Source organism: Urocampus carinirostris, chromosome 11 (assembly GCF_059441175.1).
Source record: "Urocampus carinirostris isolate Australia breed hairy pipefish chromosome 11, RoL_Ucar_1.0, whole genome shotgun sequence".
In the NCBI taxonomy this organism is placed as follows: Eukaryota; Metazoa; Chordata; class Actinopteri; order Syngnathiformes; family Syngnathidae; genus Urocampus; species Urocampus carinirostris.
The window spans coordinates 29,127,950-29,148,233 of NC_142359.1; the positions used below are offsets into that span (position 1 = coordinate 29,127,950).

The 20,284-nt window shown below is 39.4% G+C and overlaps 1 protein-coding gene across 3 annotated transcripts in view; it reads right to left on the reverse strand.

Annotated features, from left to right (window-relative positions):
* The window catches only part of phka1a (phosphorylase kinase, alpha 1a (muscle)), a 34,948-nt gene extending 15,058 nt beyond the window's left edge, over positions 1-19,890 (reverse strand). For all 3 annotated transcript variants that reach the window (XM_088348241.1, XM_088348242.1, XM_088348239.1), the window contains exons 1-21: positions 19,656-19,890; positions 17,678-17,836; positions 15,679-15,726; positions 15,448-15,616; positions 12,673-12,755; positions 12,517-12,597; positions 8,517-8,615; positions 7,136-7,282; positions 7,011-7,064; positions 6,819-6,941; positions 6,486-6,581; positions 6,314-6,421; positions 6,172-6,250; positions 5,164-5,298; positions 4,989-5,098; positions 4,297-4,441; positions 4,150-4,228; positions 3,933-4,078; positions 1,324-1,485; positions 1,168-1,262; positions 93-238 (exon numbers count right to left, since the gene is read on the reverse strand). In XM_088348241.1, the coding sequence (XP_088204367.1) occupies positions 93-238; positions 1,168-1,262; positions 1,324-1,485; positions 3,933-4,078; positions 4,150-4,228; positions 4,297-4,441; positions 4,989-5,098; positions 5,164-5,298; positions 6,172-6,250; positions 6,314-6,421; positions 6,486-6,581; positions 6,819-6,941; positions 7,011-7,064; positions 7,136-7,282; positions 8,517-8,615; positions 12,517-12,597; positions 12,673-12,755; positions 15,448-15,616; positions 15,679-15,726; positions 17,678-17,836; positions 19,656-19,733 (2,342 nt within the window). In that variant the 5' untranslated portion in view covers positions 19,734-19,890. The remainder of the gene's footprint in view (positions 1-92; positions 239-1,167; positions 1,263-1,323; positions 1,486-3,932; positions 4,079-4,149; positions 4,229-4,296; positions 4,442-4,988; positions 5,099-5,163; positions 5,299-6,171; positions 6,251-6,313; positions 6,422-6,485; positions 6,582-6,818; positions 6,942-7,010; positions 7,065-7,135; positions 7,283-8,516; positions 8,616-12,516; positions 12,598-12,672; positions 12,756-15,447; positions 15,617-15,678; positions 15,727-17,677; positions 17,837-19,655) is intronic.
* Between the last annotated feature and the right edge of the window lie 394 nt (positions 19,891-20,284).

A 20,284-nucleotide genomic window follows, 5' to 3' on the forward strand; every position in this document is an offset into this window, starting at 1 on the left:
AAATATTTTTAAGGATCCGTGAGAACCTTGTGAGCTAAACAGCACACAAACTTGGTGATGACAACAGTTATGTAAGTCAAAGCAAATCTCACTTGTCCTTGTAGAGGATGTAAAGGATGTCGGCTTGGTCTTGCAGATTTTGTGTGTCCTTCAAGAGCCGCACAAGGGCTTGGTAGTCCACGGCCCCGCTGGCGTCCCGCGGCACGCCACTCTCGGGCGTTACAGTCACCTCTGGGATCTGAAAGTCACAACCAAAGTTTCCTGATCGAGCCACAGATATAAACATATTCCGCAATCCATTATCCCCTATCGCATATTGCTGCAGGCAGGGGGCCAGCAGAATCCTCATTTGTCAGGCCTCATGGCTCTTTTCTACCATTCTGTCACCCTAAAAGTAAACTGGACTCGCGTGGGCACAATCCACTATCCCTGATTATATATTACTGAGAACTGGGACCAGCAGAGTGCATTTTTGTCTGTCCCGGCAGCTCTTTTTTGTTTTTCTGTCCACCAACAATCAAACTGCAGTGGTGCGGTCGTCATACATTATCCACAGTTTAATATTGCTGCACTTTTTTCAGAAGGCGGTCCAGAATTAAAATGAAATCAACAGTTGTAGCTGCAAGCCATTATCCCCAGTAGACTATTGCTGAGAACATTTTTTTTTTCAGTTAAGGCCCCCGAAGCATGCCGTTGTGGCCTGCCTAAAATGAACTGCACTGTTTTAGCTGTGATCCTTTATCCCCAATCAACTATTGCTGAGAGCGGGGTCCAAAAGTGCAAATTTGCGTCATGCGCGGCAACTCTTTTTTTCAGTGCTTTCCGCCTAAAATGACCAGCACCCATGCGGCCGTGATGCATTATCACCAGTTGGCTACTGTTGCGAGTGGGGACTGGCAGAGCATGTTAAAAACGATGGAGGAAATTTTGTTTGTTGATTTTTGCATATCCCAATGAACCACAGTAAACGAGTGATTACAGTACGATTTTGTTAATATAATAATTCTATCTGGGCAAACACGGGTTCTAAACGTATAAGCCTTAAATACCATGGGTTTCTATCCAACACTTTACAACAATTTTCCTTTGCAATCCCCACCCCAGAAAAGATTCATGTCGTTTTTACGTGAAATCGGATTTCTTAGTCAAGCTCAAACAAAGGCTCACCTGACCATTTGAATGTCCAGAGGAGTCCGGAAGGTTGAGGTTGAGGGACGCCGTACGTGAGCGGAAAAGCTTGTTGGGCAGGTACATGTTGACTTCTACAACCAGGAAGGAAAGAGGAACGGTGGTCCCTTCTGATACTTGTATAGTGGGGCTAACCTTGCACGTTGAGTCCTTGGGCCTTGTTCATCAGGGTCACCATCTCTTTGGTCTTGGTGGCGGCCGCTTTAAACTTGCCCAGTCCTCCCGCCTGCGATTTGGGCTTCGTAGGCGCCGCGTGGGCCAACAGGTGGTCTAGGTACTGAGCCAGGTCATCGGCTTCTGCAGAAGGGAGGAGACGTTACAATGAAATTGCTTATAAAGCCTTGGTAGGGTTATTTGCTTTGCTTGCACACTGTTGTTCTGTATTACAACTATTGAACACTTGCTAACAAGATTGCTTATACTGATGTTTTTTTTTAAATGTTACCCATTAACGAGTGCTTGAGCACTGTTGTTTGCTATTTTCACTATTGCGGATTTGCAAAGAAGATTGTTTATATTGCCAGGGTTGGCTTATTTTGACTATTACTGAGCACTTGCACACTGTTGCTCTCCATTTTGGGGATTGAACAGTTGCAAAGAAGATTTCTAATAATGCCAGGGTTCGGTTCTTTTATTCTTCTATTAATGAGCGCTTCTGCATTGTTGTTCTCTATTTTGACTATTGAACACTTGCCAAAAAGGTTACTAATAATGCTTGGATTATTTTTTTTTACTGTTTTTTTTTAGCATGTGTGCACTGTTGTTCTCTATTTTGACTATTGAACACTTGCCAAGGAGATTGCTTATACTTCCTGGGTTGGGTTATTTTAACTGTTATTTAGTGCTTGCACATTTCTGTTCTCTATTTTGACTATTGAACACTTGCAAAGAAGATTGATTGTAATGCAAGGTTTAGGATCTTTTGGGTTAATGAGTGCTTGTGCACTGTTGACATCATTTCCACTGTCTCCCAATCTTGTTGTTTTTTTGATTACACCGTTTGCAACATTTAAGATTTTCATTAAAAAAAAAAAAAAGCTTAGGGGAGGAAATTCAGAAGATGTTGTACAATTACATCTTGAGGGTTTTGCACAGTATTCTACTGTTCTACCTGCAAGCGTGCTAAACTATTAACTCATCTTTGCGCCTCCAGAGAACTTCTCATTGATGCTATCATGCGAGTGTTTGTGAATGATGAAAGGGAAGAAACATGCAAAAAGCAGCTCAAAATCTGTGGAGCACCCATGCAAAACACTCAAACGTGTTGTGAACATTTCGTTCATATATCTCTAAGTAAACCATCTACAATGAGTAATCAAAATGCCATGCTAATTTGGCTTTTTTTAAACAAATACAGCGGTGAAAAAGTCTTCAAATGACCAAATATGCTACAAAAATATATTCCTTCTCTATTGGCAGACAATGTTGCCTATTTTAAGTTTATTTTGATATATTACTAATACATTTTTGCATATTACGAGGAGTTCTGGTCCCCATTAACCAAGGAAGGGTTTTTACAATTATCAAACACAAACTTAAAGACTGTATTCGATTCTAATAAACCTAAATCAAGCATTGCCTTTGATCTATCAAAGAGGGCGGCCATTTTACGTTGTTCATGGGAAATGACTAACAAACATTGTTGTTTTTAGTAGTTTGTTTTACTTTTAAGTACTTTTTCATACTTGTCAGTACAATTTTGTATATTTTCACACTTTTAGTCATTTCCATTATAGTATTATTTTACTTCTTTTCAGTTTCCTTGAGTACTTTTTAACTTTTTTCTCAGTACTTTTGCATACTTTTCAGTATTTTACAATACATTTCAGCTCTTTTTCAACACGCTAGTGTTTTTTTATTACTTTTCTATACTTTTTGTATATTTTCAAATTCTTTCAGTAATTTTCCATACTTTTTAGTATTTTCCATTACTTTTTGTACTTTTTTCCAAATTTTAGTTTTTTTGGTACCTTTTGGTATTTTTTCATACTTTTAATACTTTATTTTGCTTTTTCATACTTTTCATTACTTTTACACACCTTTTAGTACTTTTTTCTACTTTTAATACTCTTCAGTATTTTTCCACACCCTTCAGTCCCTTTTTACATTTTTAATTACTTTCAATATCTTTAAAATGTTTACAGTAATATATTACATACTTTTCAATCCAAAAGACTATCAGTCTTACAGACTGTGAACGAAAACCTGTATATTGCCTATGTATAGAAAAGGTGTATTCATATTTTATTTCTTGATTTTTATTTTGGAAATATGTTAATGCTGATGTCATGGCATTATTTTCTGATCCACTTAAAACTTGTCTACAAGTACTACTTTGTAAATATTGCCTACACTAATATTCTTTTTTTTAATCTTATTTTCTCCTTTAAGTCTTTATTATGCGTTTACCCTTGAGTGCCACATCTAATCTTATTGTAAACAATGCTCACGATGTCGTTATCAATGACAATAAAGACAATTCCAATTTTAGTAGACCACTCCCTCATATGTATCATAGGGATTTTGCGTTTATTTTGGCTGGCAAATCTTTAGAAACAAATCAAGAAGAAAAATCTAAGCGGTAAAGAGTACCTCATGAGGCTGAGAGAGGTGATGGGGGTCAGGGTGTTAGAAACAGGATGAAAGATTTGTAACCAAGAAAAAAGGCTGGAGGAAACAGCAGGAACCCAATGGAAGGCGACCCTTGGCCCCACGGTCCTCTTTCCCCTCTTGGGTTTGCTTACCGTCGTCACAGCCCAACTCATGCACGTATCCCTCGCCGCCATCGAGCTCATCGTCGGCACGGCCGCCCAAGATCTTACCATCCAAGAAGCTGAGGTGAGCGAAGCACGAAGTGGTCAAGAATTCCGACAACTTTCCGGTTTGGATCCTGTAAAAGTCGCGGAAGGAAGCGTCACATTGTTGATTGCACAGTGTTAGGATGCGGATGCTTGGATTGACCTTGCTCCGCCGTAATAGCCGTCCTGCAATTTCTTTAGGGTCGCCAGCACAGCGGGGTCCAGGTTGTTGTGGTCTTCAGCTGGAACACATTCAAGAGGACACCTTAGAAATGCTGATTTGCAAAAACCAGAGCCTCTGTGCACGTACTTAGCATCGTATGCGAGATGGGGAACGTGATGGTGGGTCTTCCCGTCATCCGCCATCTGGATGACAGGTACGAAATTTCCGTCCTCAGCATCTCCACGATCATTTTGTTGTCCAAGGCCAGATAGAACTGCTGGTGGTCCAGAAACTGCAGAACAAGGTGGTAATGTTAGTGTTAAAGGAGGGCTGAGAAAGTAATGGAGTTAATTCGATGAATCAGTGTTTTTACATATTCAATTGAAAACACAATCGTTGTCTTGTCCAGGGCCAGGTACAACTTGTGAGTGGTAGAAAAACTACCTAATGAGGGGATAAAAATAGCTCTAAAGATTGGCTGAGTGATTCATGAAATTATCTTCTAATTTTTTTGACTTCGTTAAAATTGAGTGTGGGAACTTTCGAGTTTCATTTGAAGCTTTGTATGACCTTTAAAAATAAGGCAACACACACACACACACATATATATATATATATATATATATATTTGGGGAGCCGCTAAGGAAAAGGCCAAAGAGCCCCAGAGCCGCTTGTTGCAGACCCCTGGGTTTGTCGGATGTTATTTGTATAGTAATTGCCCAGACTAACGGATTAAATAAAGACTTTTTGGCAGTATCGCCCAGGCTTATGGTTAAAGCATTCTTTGATGACCTCTGAAATATTTTGAGGATTTTTGTTTTGCATTATTTCACCCTCACCTGAGGCGTGAATGAGAAGATGGTGTTCCTGATGATGTAAAACTTGGAAGTTCCCAGCACTCCGATCCTCCTGTAGGGTCGTCCAGTTAAACCCAGCCTGGGGTTCCGACCTGGAAAGTAGCGGAAGCACCGATGAGAAACAGAGCGCCCTCTAGGTCGTTTTCTCAGGATGTACCGAGTCGGGCGTAAATGTGGCTGAGCACTCGGGAGGGCTGCACGTGGATGGGATGGATGTCGGCTACCGTCTCCACCTCGATACCGTGATTCAGCAGAAGCTGTTTAATCTCCTCCGTCTCAGCCAGGACAGAAACTGCCGGCACAGGGAAGGTGCTTGGAACGAAATACTACAAAAGGATTTGAAGAGCAATTATTTTGTACCCCACTAGAGGGAGCCTGTAAATGTGGTACACTAGACCAATGTTTTCTTACTAAACACTTGCAAAGAATATTGCTTATATTGCTACTGTTGGTTTATCTAGACTATTACATGCTTGCGTTAAGTATCATTGTAAGGCCAGGGTTGTTCTATTTGCGATCACTGTATGCATGATTGTCACTGTTTGCTAATCCTATTCCTTTGATTTACAAATCCTTTGGGTTTGTTTTGACCAATATGAACATTTGCAATAAGTGTGCTTATTATCTGCTTGTAATGCTAGGGTTGTTGTATTTGCAATCACTGTTTACACCATTGTCACCGAACGGCAATACTGTAGCTGTTCTTGGATTTCCACACACTTATAGGGTTGATCTGCTTTTTGTAACCTAGGAGATTTTAAGAAAAAGAGAGAGGAAAGGGTAGGATATTTACATCTTGAGAATTATGTATGGTCCTCAACAGTTCTTTTTGCAAGCTAAAAATTCATTGATGTCTTCTCTCCTTATTTTGGGTGTCTATTTACTGACAAAATAATCAATAATTTATTATATTATTTTTTCATATTTTCTCATTCATATGATAGACTTATAAAAGAAACATTTGAATTATCGGACAAAATTTTGGTGCACGTCTACATATTATGTTATCTATTTATTTGTATAAAATAAAATTGGAGTGTTTCAAAACACTCAACAGAATTATTGTCGCATATTTTTGTCAAAGGTCGTGGTCCACAAATAGTCATTGTTTGGTTACAAATGGCCCCCGGGCAATAGTTTGTATACCACCAACCCAAGCACTCACCTTGCACCACAACGTCGGGCTTGGGGATTGTGGAGAAGCGCCGATTAAGGGGGTCGATCTCTCCAGGAGCGAGAAAACCCTGGAAGGAGGAGATTCAATGAGTGGGACTTTATTTGAGGGAGCTTTGAAAAAAAATGCTGACTTCGGACAGAAGTTTTCCCAAGACGTAGAGGGACTGTCCCCATTTGAGGGGACACTTCCCCATGGGAATCCTCTCCACTGAGTGAGGATTGTCGTACTCTTCCTCCACCTGTTTGCCACCGACCAAAGAATTTAAGTGAGATGTCCATCTGATGCATCAAAACCAATCGAACCTTGTCTGGCGGGACGCTGTAGAGCTCCGGCAGGAGTCGTATTCCGTCCTTACGCTTGATCAAGATGCCCTCAAGAGCGTCTTGGTACTCTTGTACCTGGAGGATGGAGAAGGAAGGATTTTTTTCTTACTCCATGTTTTTGTTTAGAAATGGTAAATTAAGCGCTGCAGCTTTCTTCTAAGTTTTATTAAAACAGAATATTCTGACCAGAAATGAGCTACAGGACATGAGTCACAAGTTTAAATAGTGTTTCTTCAAAATGGCTGGCACAACCTTGTATACTAAGGGGGTGAGCCAGGACAAAAAGGAAACTTTAGAGAAATTATTCTGTACCTGCTCAGGGCTATTGATGAAAATTCCATCCAGGATGAGATAAGTCCAGAAGAGAGGCCACTCGCACTCAATGTTCTCAAAAAGCTTGAGCTCAGCGGACTCGTAATAAAGACGGTTGGGATCCTGAGGGCAAAAAATAAAGGGATAAGCACCTCAACCTGGCTGGATCGTATTTCTTTTGATTTCAATCACCTCTTTTGGAGTTTTGTGTCCGTCTCGGAGAAACCTACAGCAGCCGTAGCGACCCTGGACACACAGAGGGAGGGTCTTTGAGGTTTTGTTTTTTTTGCCATTGAACCAGCAACATTGATGAGCACCTGCAGCTTGGAGATGATTTCCTCCTTGGTCATGTTGACTATGCTTAGGTCTTCCACAGCGAAGGCAGGATAGGAGATAATGGCCAAGACTCCGGCGTCCACCTCTTTGGAGACTGATGCTCTGGGGAGCATTGAGGTCAGGATGGACTGTTTGGGAAGAAAAAAAATAACCAGGTTTTAAAACTTAACAACAAGTGTTGTTTGAAAAACTGATTCTCATGGTGATTAGGTAGTTGTCTCGTCTATCTGAGGGCCATATGTGGCTCCCCAAACATTTTTCAGCAGATGGCAGCATGCACTTAATTATCCTAAAAAAGTATTTTAAGGTGTAATTTAATGATGTAATATTGTAAAACCAAAATACAGCATTTTAGGTCTAGGTCATTCTGTTCATAAGCGTTGGCAAAATATTGGGTCTTTTTGAGGGCGGCACGGCAGCTGGGTGGTTAGCGCGCAGACTTAAGGGTTCAAGTTAGGCTACCGCAGCCTCCCCGTGTGGAGTTTACAGGTTCTCCCCGTGCCTGCACGGGTTCCCTCCGGGCACTCCTGTTTCCACCCACATTCCCAAAAACATGCATTGTCCCGAGGTGTGAATGAGCGAGTGAGTTGTCTGTCTCTGTGTATCCTGGCAACCAGTTCACGGTGTCCCCTGTCTACTGCCGGAAGATAGCTGGGATAGGCTTCAGCACCCCCGCGACCCTACCGAGGATAAGCGGTTCAGATAATGGACGGGCTCTTTTGCTTGAGAATTAAATGTTTCTACTGTAAACCCCCATTTATCATTGGTAATGGGGACAAAATCACATTGGAATATACGAAAATCTGCAAGGTAGCCCCACCCTCCATTTTTGACATGCGCTCTGTCAGCCCCTGCAACAGCAGTAGAAGCGATAGTCAGCCGGGTATAGTATATCAATGTACAAACAACTGTGTATTTTATTTGAGGCTGGCCAAAACAGCACGCCTCCTGACAAAGCCGATTTCTAATTGGTCCACTCGCTGGAATATGGGATTGGGGTTAATAGATCGTGACCCCACAAGCGCAACTTTTTGGTGGACAGAATTGCAAAAAAGCGCTGCCAGGCCACACAAAAATGCACTGTGCTGGCCACTGCTTGCAGCAATATTTGATTTGGTAATAGATCGCACAATATTTTTCTACTTGCATTGAGGCCGCAAAGTACTGAGGCATTACTGTTTCTTTTGAAATAACCACCAACAGTTGTTCTTTTTTTTGGAACAACTCAAAAGATTGGGGCCAGATAGTCTTAAGACATTTGAAGAACTGGATCTTAATACACGTTTTTCTTTGGTATGCTGCCCTCAGAACTTTGGACAACTCTGTTCTTGAGGGAGCCTGACTGAAGCAAGTGAACGTTACCTGGCAGTGCTGGATGTCATCGGCGAGGGCGTGGACCACCGACCCAGGTCCGCCTTTGGCTCCAAAGAGGTTGAGCTCATCCAAAGCCTCCAGAGCAGCCTGGAATCATATGAAATCTGTCAAGTGGTTGACATCCTCTACCCAAATTGTTTGGATTTAGCACATAAAGTTTTTTATTTAAAGGTTTACTGTCTAAACCAGACTTAGAGAAACTTATCCATGCATTTATCTCTAGTAGGTTAGACTACTGTAACGGCCTTCTGACTGGACTTTCTAAATGAGCTGTAAGACAGCTGCAGAACATCCAGAACGCTGCTGCTCGGGTCCTGACTAGAACCAGGAAGTACGACCATATTAGTTCTGTGCTCAGGTCTCTGCACTGGCTTCCTGTCGCTCAGAGAATAGACTTTAAAACAGCTCTGCTGGTGTATAAGTCTCTTCATGGTCTAGCACCAAAGTACATCTGTGACATGTTGGTCCCATATGAACCATCTCGGACCCTGAGAACCTCAGGGGCAGGCCTTCTGCTGGTGCCCAGAGCCAGGACTAAACAGGCTGAAGCTGCATTTCAGTTCCATGCAGCTTAACTCTGGAATAGTCTTCCTGATAAAGTAAGACAGGCGTCTACTCAGACAGTGTTTAAGTCCAGGCTGAAAACAGCTCTGTTCAACTGTGCATACACCTGAAAGGGTTCTATCTGCACTCTTCACTTTTACCTTATTTTAATTCATTGATTTTATTATGCTTTAACTATGGTTTTAATGCATTTAAAAAACCCCATTTTAAATTTTCAATGTCTTTTATTGTGTGTTTTTAACCTGTCTGCCATTTCTGTAAAGCACTTTGAATTGCCTTGTGTATGAATTGTGCTATACAAATAAACTTGCCTTGCCTTGCCCTTATTTTCATACCTTCTGGATTTATTACAAACCAACTGAAATTTAGCAAGTTTTTTATTCTTTTAAAGTTGCTGCTAAAAAAAACCTCTAATTTCCTATTCAAAAATCTTGAAATATCATGAAAAGGTATATCAATATTCTCTAAGCCATAATCAACAATATCAAAATAATACAACAGTTGCAATATTTCAGTTGATTTCTAATGAATCCAGAATTAATGACATTTTTAGTTGCACAATATTCTCATTTTCTAAGGATGTGCTGAACATATTTTTTCTTTAGGCTGCTATATTTCCATGTGAATATACGTTATGTCCTGAAAAGTAAATAAAGTACTAATAGGTAATGAAAAAAGTTGAGAAGGAAGAAAAAGTTTAAAAAAGTACATACAATTAGAAAGAAATTATGGAAAATATTAAAACGTATTGAGAAGTACTGAAAACTATAAAAAAGGACTGAAAAGTACAAGAAGTAATGGAAAGTACTGCAATAATCTGCCAAGGGCTTCATATAAAAGCATTGTTTCTATTATCCCCACGTTACTCTGGTGTTTTGAAGTTCCCACTAAGGCCCTAGCTCGTAAAAGCTGCGCTGATAATTACATTCCGCTGTGAAGCCTGATTCCTGGTACCTTAATTTAGCCTCATGCATGTGTGAGTGTTATTTCAGAAAGCATTTCTTGGACGGAACCTGATCTCTCCTTTTTTATGTCGTCTTGTTGTCAACGAAATGTTACGTCTAACACCTAGAATTCTTAATACCTCGACAACAACAGGTAATTTTTCATCTGTGTATTTATTTCCTGAGTTATGTCACTCCATAGGACAGAGGTCATTCGGGGGCTATTGGAAAGGTCACAAACTGAAAAGCAGGAAAAAGTACTAAAATATCCTCAAAAGTACTGAATCGTACAAAAGAAAATAAAAAGTACAGAAAATTCATGAAATGTGTGAAATTATATAATGATACTGAAAAGCAGGGCTACAATTAACGATAATTTCCATAATCGCTAAATGTGTCGATATTTTTTTCGATTAATTGATGAATCGGATTTCTTAAAGGTATTTTTAATTTCCTCTTTTATTCAAAAGTTAACTTTTGGAAATACAGAAAAATAGTGCATGAAACAACAGAATATTCTATTAAAAAAAAAAATCAAAATTTTTGTTAGCTAACTTAAAAAAAAACAAAAAGACATACAAAAATATGCTATACACTTGTAAATATGTATATTATATAAATATTTTCTGACTACCTTATCCAAAGATCATGTTTGGACTTATTATACAGAAGAAAAAAGAAAGAGCAATACATTTCATTTCATGTCTGGCAAATTTTTTTATCCACTAAAAAATGTTTCAAAAATGTAAAGGTACTTTTCAAAATATTGTCAACATTCATTTTGTTGTTAAATCTTTGAATATGATAAATCTTCTCAATAGGAAAATTAAATATATAACAAATTTTCTCTGTACTTCTGCAGCACTTTCTGTTCCTTTGAAAATGGTTGACTTAAAACCTTCATGCCAATTTTTTTGAAATAATGCAATGTTCAACAAAAAAAGGATTAAAAAAATGTAAGATAACTTTTTTTATATAAAATTGGTCTTAGAGCTCTCTGCCGGACCAAAGTGATACTACATTTTTCAGAGTCCCAAAGGAAAAGTTTGCACTCTTATTTGCATTGATTTAACGTACTTAGTGGTTTATGAATCACCTAATACAACGAATCAAATATCCAATTAGTTGTCAGTACTTTTAATAATCAATTTCATCGATTGGCTGTTGCAGCCCTAATGAAAAGTATAAAAAGAACTGGAACGTATAAAAAAAAATACAGAAGGGAAGACAAAACGCTGAAATGTATTGTAAAGTACCAAAAAATACAAAAGATACCAATGAAAAGTACAAGAAGTAATTAAGTACTGAAAAACATGGTAATTGCTGAAAAGTTTGGGCATACACAAAAGTACTAAAAAGTATAAAAAAGTACTGTAAAATATGAAAAAGTAATGAAAAGTATGAAAAAGCACTGAAAAGTACAAAACACTACAAATTAATTGCTGAAAAGTGTAAGTTTTTCAAAAAAAGTGATTAAAAATAGCGCTGAATATGAAAAACAGAACTGAAAAGTACTACCAAGTACTGAAAAGAACTGAAAAGGAAAAAAAGAAATACTTAAAAAATACAAAATGAAATGTGTGATTTTTTTAAAGCACCTCAAATTTTAAAAATTAACTGAAACGTATCATAAAGTACTGAAAACTCCCAAAAAGTACTGAAAACTACAGTAAGGTAATGGAAAGTAATGAAAAGTATGTACAAGTACTCAAAAGTGTGAAAATACCAAAAAATGCCGAAAATAGAAAGTGCCGAAAATAATTTAAAAAAAAAGACAAGCACTGAAAAGTACTGCAAAGTGTGAAAAACTACAACAATACATTTTAAATAATATAAAAAGTACAAAAAGGCATATAAAAATACCTAATAAAAACAAAAAAGTACTGAAAGGTATTAAAGACTACTGAAGAGAACGGGTAAGGAAGAAAAAGTATTAATGAGTACTGAAAATTCAAAAGGTAATGGAAAAGTACACTCATAGACTAGGCCATAATCAGCCATATTAAAATAAGGCTTCTAATATATCAGTTGATTTGTAATAAATGCACAGTGAATAATTTTATCAAAATTGAACTACAGAAGATTTTTATCACAATACTCTAATTTTCCGACACAGTTCTGTACTTCTGGTGAAGCCTGATTCCCCGGTATCTTAATTTAGCCTCATGCATGTGTGTGTGTGTTATTTCAGGAAGCAATTCTTGGACGGCGGAACCTGATCCCTCTTGCCGCCACAAGCTAACTTCGAGTGGCTGCTCCGTTTTTACGATTCGCTACGTCAGTGTAACGTTATAATACTCCGAATTCCGAATGCCTTGATGAGAACAGGTCATTTGATGTATTCGTGTATTTATTTACTGCAGAGAGAATTCTTTTTAGCGCCTGTCGCACCCTAGAACAGAGGTCCTTTGAGGACTTTTGCAAAGGTCACCGGAGCGACCGGACACCGCCAGGCGGGTAGGCGCCCTCCAGTGACCTACCTTGGCCGTGCCGATGGAGCTGGCGTTGATCTCGGTGATGCCCTGGTTGGTTTTATCCCCTCGTTCCCACATGCCGTAATCCTGCGAGCCGCTTGAAAGTTTAATACACAGGAAAAAGAAAAGCAAAAATAAAAACAAAGAAAATATGCTACTTACAGCCACTTTGTAAGCCGCTTCGATGTAGAACATGAGATTCTGCACGACGTCCACTTCGTCCTGGGTGTAAACGATATGTAGACCTAGCACATATTCAGAAACGATTGATAACCGTGTTTATTGTTTTTTTTTTTTTACCTGAAAAAAACATTCACAGTTTGGGTGTGTGTTATACCAGTGTCTGAAATAACGTCTGCCCGGACGCCCGGGGCGTGCATCTTTTACGTCGGGCGTACAACTTACAAAACGTCTACGCCCGGGTGGCCGACAACTTTTTCAAAGGAAAAAAAAAAAGTTTAGTAGTTTATAGTTTATTCAACCAGTAGTCTTCACATAAAAATCATTGGAAATTGTCTCGGCTCAAGTAAGAATTTAAAAATTTAACAACATTCAACATTCAGAATATAAAACAAAAAACGAAAAACAGAAATTACAATTTACAATTATTAAAGATTCGGACAGCACTTGGGTAAAAACTGTTTGTAAACCTTTTAGTACCCCTGAATGACTTCAAGCGTCTACCGCTCCGTAATAGATGAAAATGATCATTACCAGGATGACTCTCATCCTTAAGAATATTTGAGGTACGTTTTAAAACTCTATCATTATATATAGATTCCAGGGATGGCAAACCGGTGCCCTCAATCTTTTCCGCTGTGCGGATTACAGAATTGAACTTCGACAGATCTTTCTTTGTGATTCGACCAAACCAAACAATAATCGAATTTGCTAAAACACTTTCAATAATCACACGATAAAAATTAACTAGGATTTCCTGATGAACATCGTAGGAGTTCAACTTCCTTAGGAAGAAAGTTCTTTGGTGTGCCTTCTTTAGAATTTTCTCCGAGTTCAGTGCCCAGCTTAGATCTTTTGAAATAAAAGTCCCGAGAAGTTTGAAATGTTCCACCTGCTTGACTCTTTTACCATTGATAAGTAAAAATTCCTTCTGTTTTTTGTTTTTCGTCCGAAAGTCAATAATCATTTCTTTGGTTTTGTCCAAATTCGATATCAAATCATTTCCATTGCACCATTCCACGATGTTATCCACCTGCCGTCTGTATGCGCTCTCATCATTGTTCATAATGTAACCAGAAACAGTAGTGTCGTCAGCAAATTTAACAACTAGATTAAAAAATTCGTTTGAATTTTTTTACATTTATTTTTTAAATCAAACTTTTGCTTTATTCCGATTTCAAAATCTTTGTTCAGCTTGGAAATTTCAGAATTTCAATTTCAGTTTGTTTGGTAATTTGCATACTCGGAAGCCAATCAGAAGCCTGCATCGAATAATTTCGTGCTTCCGGACTTTCCCGAGCGTTATAACATTTTCCAAAGTAGACGCACAAAGAACACAAAAAAATTGATAAGTGGTTAGGAATCAAGCCAAAACCTCAGCCCCAGAAGAAAGATTCAAAAGAAGCTAACAAAATTTATGATGCTACAAACCGTAAACGTACATTAAAAGCATCGTGGAAAGAGGAGTTCACGTGGCTTGTAGCAGACGAAGCAACGCAATTTTGTTCATTTTCATTTCGCTGCACTTCCCCGAAATGCACACTTTGGTGCCGGAGTGTTTATTTCGGTGCTGCACTTCTCAGTGCACACTTGATTTGAGGGACTCGGCCCCAAGTAAACCCCAAGTTGCGTACAATACGGCGCCGAAGTACGCAGAGCACCAAATAAAGCTTCGGGTTATTCTGGTTTGTTGTACAGTTTTGGTGTACTGTTTCGGCAACATTCTAAGATTTTCTATGGTAATGTGTATGTGTATGTTTAATAAACCGTGAAAAACATTTTTTAAAAAGCTTTGGGTTATTTCAGGCTTACTATCGGCTTGTTGCCTCAAATCAGGTTAATCGGTCGGGTTTGGCCGGGTTTGCACTTATATACCGGTTGGGTTAGATTTTTCAGGCCCGATCGTACCTCTTCAACAGTGGGTTCATTGCGAGTGGCGTCTGGCTTTAGTGACATACAGTGGACATAAATAGAACAGCAAGTCAATGTTTGGCGTGGATATTGTGGAATGCTCTTACCCCTGAGATTCGATCTGCAACCTAAGTGGAACTATTTAAATCTAGGCTTAAAACACACTTCTATTCTATTGCTCAAGGTTTCTTCATTTTCCTCAAGCTGAGGTTTTTGAGTTTTTCCTTGCCCTCATGTAGGTTTCAGATCAGGGGATGGTGTAATAATAGTCTGTGGTTTGCAATAATCTGTGGTCTGTGCAGCCCTTTGAGACTACTTGTGATTAAGGGCGTCACAAATAAACATGACTTGACTTTGACGTGATGCAACACATTTTTCTCTGTGCTTTTCTCAGCATTTTCTTGCAGGCCATATAAACTGATAAAATGATGTGGGTTACGCCCTGCTGACTATGAGTTTGACACATGAGCAGAACCAGGTGGCTTGGATTTCCTGATGTCACTACTACATTTTCAGGAACTGTAATGTGTAAGTATATACACTGGCAGAAAATGTTGCTAAATTTAAGCGTGAATTTGGCTTTGGTGACATCCAGTGGACATATGTAAAACTTGTGCTTCCCTCAGCATGTTCATGAGGCCACGGGAAATAATATGGCGGGCTATATTTGGCATGCAAGCCATGAGTTTGACACATGTGTTTTGAGTGTTTGTGAGAGGCCACTGAAATATGGCTGGCTGGTTGGCTGGAAAAAGACCCCAAGCCATAGTTTGGAGGCCCCATTACTGGACATCTGATGTTTATAACCACTGAAGACAGTGAAGGAAGTAAAAAAAAAAAGCTTACCGGACGCCGTCATCTGAGCTAGGAATAGCAGGAAGAGCGAAGTGGCGTCCACTTGGAGGTGTCCCCACTGGTCGTCTCCGACAACGGGAGCGCAGGTCCTGGTGTTGTATTTGGCGTGCAGCGAGTCGGACGTGCTGCGGCTGTACTTGAAACGCTCTACCTTGTCCAGCTGCACGGAGGCAAGGTCAGCTAAGCAATCCGGGATGCGCCGAGGGTGCCGCCGACACCTACCTGTCGCATGATGCACTGCAGGACTCCCCTCATTAGTTTGACAACGCTCTGCAAAAAAATAATTTATAAAAAAATAAATAAATAAATAAACCTACAAATTTGGATTATCTTTTGATATCAAAACACCATTTGGGAAGATTTTTAGCAGCCCCCAAAAATTAGGTCATTGAAAAATTAATAAAAAAATAAACAAAACAAAAAAACCTTTAACGATCGGGTTCATTTCTGATTAAAAAAACGTTTTGTTTTTAGCGGCCCCCTAAAAAATTGTGCCGTTACAAAAAAAAAAATCCAAAATTGTGGTCATTGTTTGAGAGCGCAAAATGGTGGGTTTTTTTTAGCAGCCTAAAAAATGTAATGTTAAAAAAAGGAAGGAAAAAAAAAAGAATAATTAACAAAACAAAAACTAAAAAAAATCGGGTGATTTTTTTAAACCTACCTCAAATTGTGTGTAGCTGTAAGCAGCCTAAAAATGTAATGAAAAAAAAAGACAAATAAAAAGACAAATAAACAAACAACAACAAAAACAAAGAAAGGTAACTAAACAAACAAACAAAAATTTACAAAATTGGGACGTTTTTTTAATTAACCACCCAAAATCGTGTTTCGTAGTTAGCAGCCTAAAAAAAATGGAATGTAAAAAAAACATAAAAACAAAAATGATGGATAAACAAACAAACAAAAACTTTAAAAATGGGTCATTTTTTTGGATACAACCTAAAAAAATGTTTTGTTTAAAAGAAACTGCCAAAAACATTATTAAAAAAATGAAATCAAACAAAAACAAATTGGGTCTTTTTTGTACATCTTCCAAAATTGTGTCGTGTTTAGCAGGCAAAACAATGGGTAGTAAATAAATAATATTAAAAACAGATCTCCAAAAATGTGATCAATTTTTTGATAACCCCTCGAAACTGTGTTTTGCTTTTAGCAGCCTAAAAAATGTGTCATAGAAAAAATGACCTCAATTTGGGTGATAAGAATGAACAGTATTGATTCACTTGTCAGCTAGGTCAAAATAACCCTTCCTGGGCTTACACCAGTGATTTTCAACCACTGTGCCACGGCACACTAGTTTGCCGTGAGAGATTGTCAGGTGTGCCGTGAGAAATTATCCAATGTCACTGTTATAAATTTAGAATTTTATAAAACATTAATGAATCAGTTTCTGCAAATATTTTGTAATTGTCTAGTGTCTGTGCTGTAAAAACTGGGGATATTATAAATTGCATTGTAATTAAAAATACTGTTCTGTGTCATTTTATAACATTTTTGGTTAGTGGTGTGGCACAACATTTTTCCAATGTGAAAAACATGCCCTGGCTCAAAAAAAGGTTGAAAAACACTGGCTTACACAAACCTCCAAAATTGTTTTGCTGGTATAAAAACAAATACATAAATCAGTAAAAATAATAATAATAATAACAGTGCGAAGTAATTTTACTTTTAACCCCCAAATATTGGGTCTGTTATATACGATCCCAGAAAATGTGTAACTGGGTCATTCTTTTTGTACCCCAGAAATTGTGTTTTGGGTTGTACAAAACACAAAATTTACCCCCAAAAAAATAACCTTCCAAAAATTGTGTCTTAAAAAAGTAAAAATAAATAAATAAATAAATTTAAAAAAAAAACACCGCCAAAAATCGGGTCCTTTTTGGTATACCCTCAAAATGGTGTTATCGTTTTAGCAACTTAAAAAATGGGGAGTAAAGAAATAAATCCTCAAAAAAAGTGAGTCATTTTTTTATATCCCTAAATGGCGTTTTGTTTTTAGCAGCCTATGAAAATAGGTCGTAAAAAACTGAAAATTTACAAAAAACACTCCCAAAAATTGGCTCATTATTCTGATAACCCCCCCAAAACGGTGTTCTATTATTAGCAGCTTAAGAAGATTCAGTTATAAAAATGTAACAAAATCTATAAAAAAAAAAAACTCAAAATATTGGGTTATAGGAGTACAGGAAGTAGCTATTTCCGATTTCTCACTTCCCTTTACCTGCTCAAGTTCATAGGCTTTTGCCTTGTCTTCGTCCCTGTCTGCGTTCTTCCTATAAGCTAGGCTCAGCGCCCACACGGACACGATGCTGTAAACGTTGTCCCGGACCCAAGCGTCGGGCTGCTCGCTGCTTCCGGGCAAAAGGCCTGTGACCGGGTTCTGTGGACGGCAGAATCACGGTTAACAGGGACCAGAACCCCCCGCGGTATATGTAAATATATTGGACTCTACTAGCCACAGCTCGTGTAAACAGTGACCAGGAATAATGGAGCACTGGTGCTGTACGTTTTAGGAGTAAGAAAAAAAAAGAGTCGCCACACATGACAAATTTTCTCTCTCGGTCCCTGCTCTGGCAAAAGTCGACAGGGAATAACTGATCGCAGGCAAAAAAGTGCAGTTCATTTTAGGAGGACCACAATGGCACACTTCTGCAGCCGGAACCCGCCCCAAAAAATGCTGAGCCATCCCCTGCTCTCAGCAATACTCAACCAGGGATAATAGATCATAGTCACAACTGTACCTTTCATTTCAGGCAAGCCACAAGGGCTTGCAGCAATACGGGATTGGAGATAATGGATCGGGGCCACACAAATGCAGTGTGTTTTAGGTGTTAATACAGTAACAGCAATAATAGCCGCCAGGCCTGACAAAAGTACGCTCTGCCATTCCCTGTTACAACAATATGCAATTGGGGATGATGGATCGCTTCAGCAAGAAAAACCTCCCAACTTACTCCTGCTCTCAGCAATAGTTGACCAGGGAGAATGGATTGTGGCCACTAGCCAGAACAGTGCATTTCATTTCAGGCAGGACATAACGACACGCCTACCAACAAAATTCCCTATTGCCGGTCCTCGTTGCCAGCAATATGGGATAGGGGACAATGAGTCACGACTTGACGAGTGCAGTTCTTTTTTGGCAGAAACAACAGCAAAAAAGAGCTGTCGGGCCTCACAAACGAGCGTTCTGCTGGTCCCCGCTTGCAACAACATGCGATCAGAGATAATGGACAGTGGCCGCACAAGTGCAGTTTGTTTGTGGTGGACAGAGCAACAAAAATGAGCCATCATGCCCAACAAAAATGTGTTCTGCCGTCCCCTGCTCGTAGCAATATGTGGTCGAGGAAAATGGATGTGGAATATTTGCACAGAGGAGGCAAAGTACGAAGCGTCAAATAACGAGGGATTACAGTAAACTTTTTTTTAACAATTAATACATTTACTCTCATCATCTCATCTCATCAGCCGTACCGCTTATCCTCATCAGGGTCGCGGGGGGGCTGGAGCCCATCCCAGCCATCTCCGGGCAGTGGGCAGGGGACACCCTGAACTGGTTGCCAGCCAATCGCAGGGCACACAGGGACAGACAACTCATTCGCTCATTCACACCTAGGGACAATTTGGACCGGCCAATTCACCTGAAATGCATGTTTTTGGAACGTGGGAGGAAACCGGAGTGCCCAGAGGAAACCCACGCAAGCACGGGGAGAACATACAAACTCCGCACAGGAAGTCTGGAGCTGGATTTGAACCCACGACAGGTTCCCATGACATGAACTGTGCCGCACAAGCGCTAACCACTGCGCCGCCGTGCTGCCTAATACATTTACTGTCAAATACTTTTGTAATGATCAATGTGGACTGAAGCGGGGAGAACACAACACGCGATGCAACACACTAAAATAGCGATGCCGTGAAAGGTGATGCGCGTTATAGCGAGGGTTCACTTGATCACAGGCTGCGAGAGTGACAGCCTCCTCAAATGCAAACCTGGGGTTCTTTCTCAATTGTACTGACTGAAAACAGAAAACGTATGCAGCCTGACTTTAGGATTGGAAAAAGGCGCAAACAGTGTTATTTAGGTCAACACTAAGAGCACAAAATGATTGCGCAACAAGACTTGGCTTCCCTTTTGTGAGGAGGCATTGAAAGGTGGCAGAAGTTTATTACTGCGATGTTACAACGTTTCCAACACTCACTTGGTGCTGCAGGATAGTTTGCTGCACGATCCGGGCATAGTTGTCCAGTTTCACGCCCGAGTTGCTCCTGCTCCTCATGGCGACAAACTTGGGAGACTTTACGCTCGTTAATACTTGACAAACTTCCTAATTAACTTGCAAAAGAGTCATCGGTTCTCCCTTGCTGCTTAGAAACGGAGAAATGTGGCCAACTTTGGACCAACAAGCCAGCCAGTTGACAGGGAGGTACATTAAGCCAGCGGTTGACAAGCCAGAGGTAAAGCGGATGTAGGGTTTCACCTTTCAGAGTAATATGCAATCAGCGATAGCTTTTAATGTTTACATTGAAACAACCAACAACAAACAATCTTAGTTTGACGGTACTGGAGGCATTTAAATACAAATATAGTTTCCCAGATATCGCTAAATATATTCTAATCCAAGCTGAACGCATATCCGTCATCCCCTTATTAGGTAATAAAAAACTTTACTAACAAAACGTGGCACCTATTTACTCGCATCAAGAGAGGCTATGCAGAATTAAAAACAAAGTTAATTTACAACAAGTTTATTTTATTTACTAAATAAACAGCATCTTAGTTCTTCCCTCACTTGCAGTATATTACTATTTTTTGTTAGAAGTAGCAGTG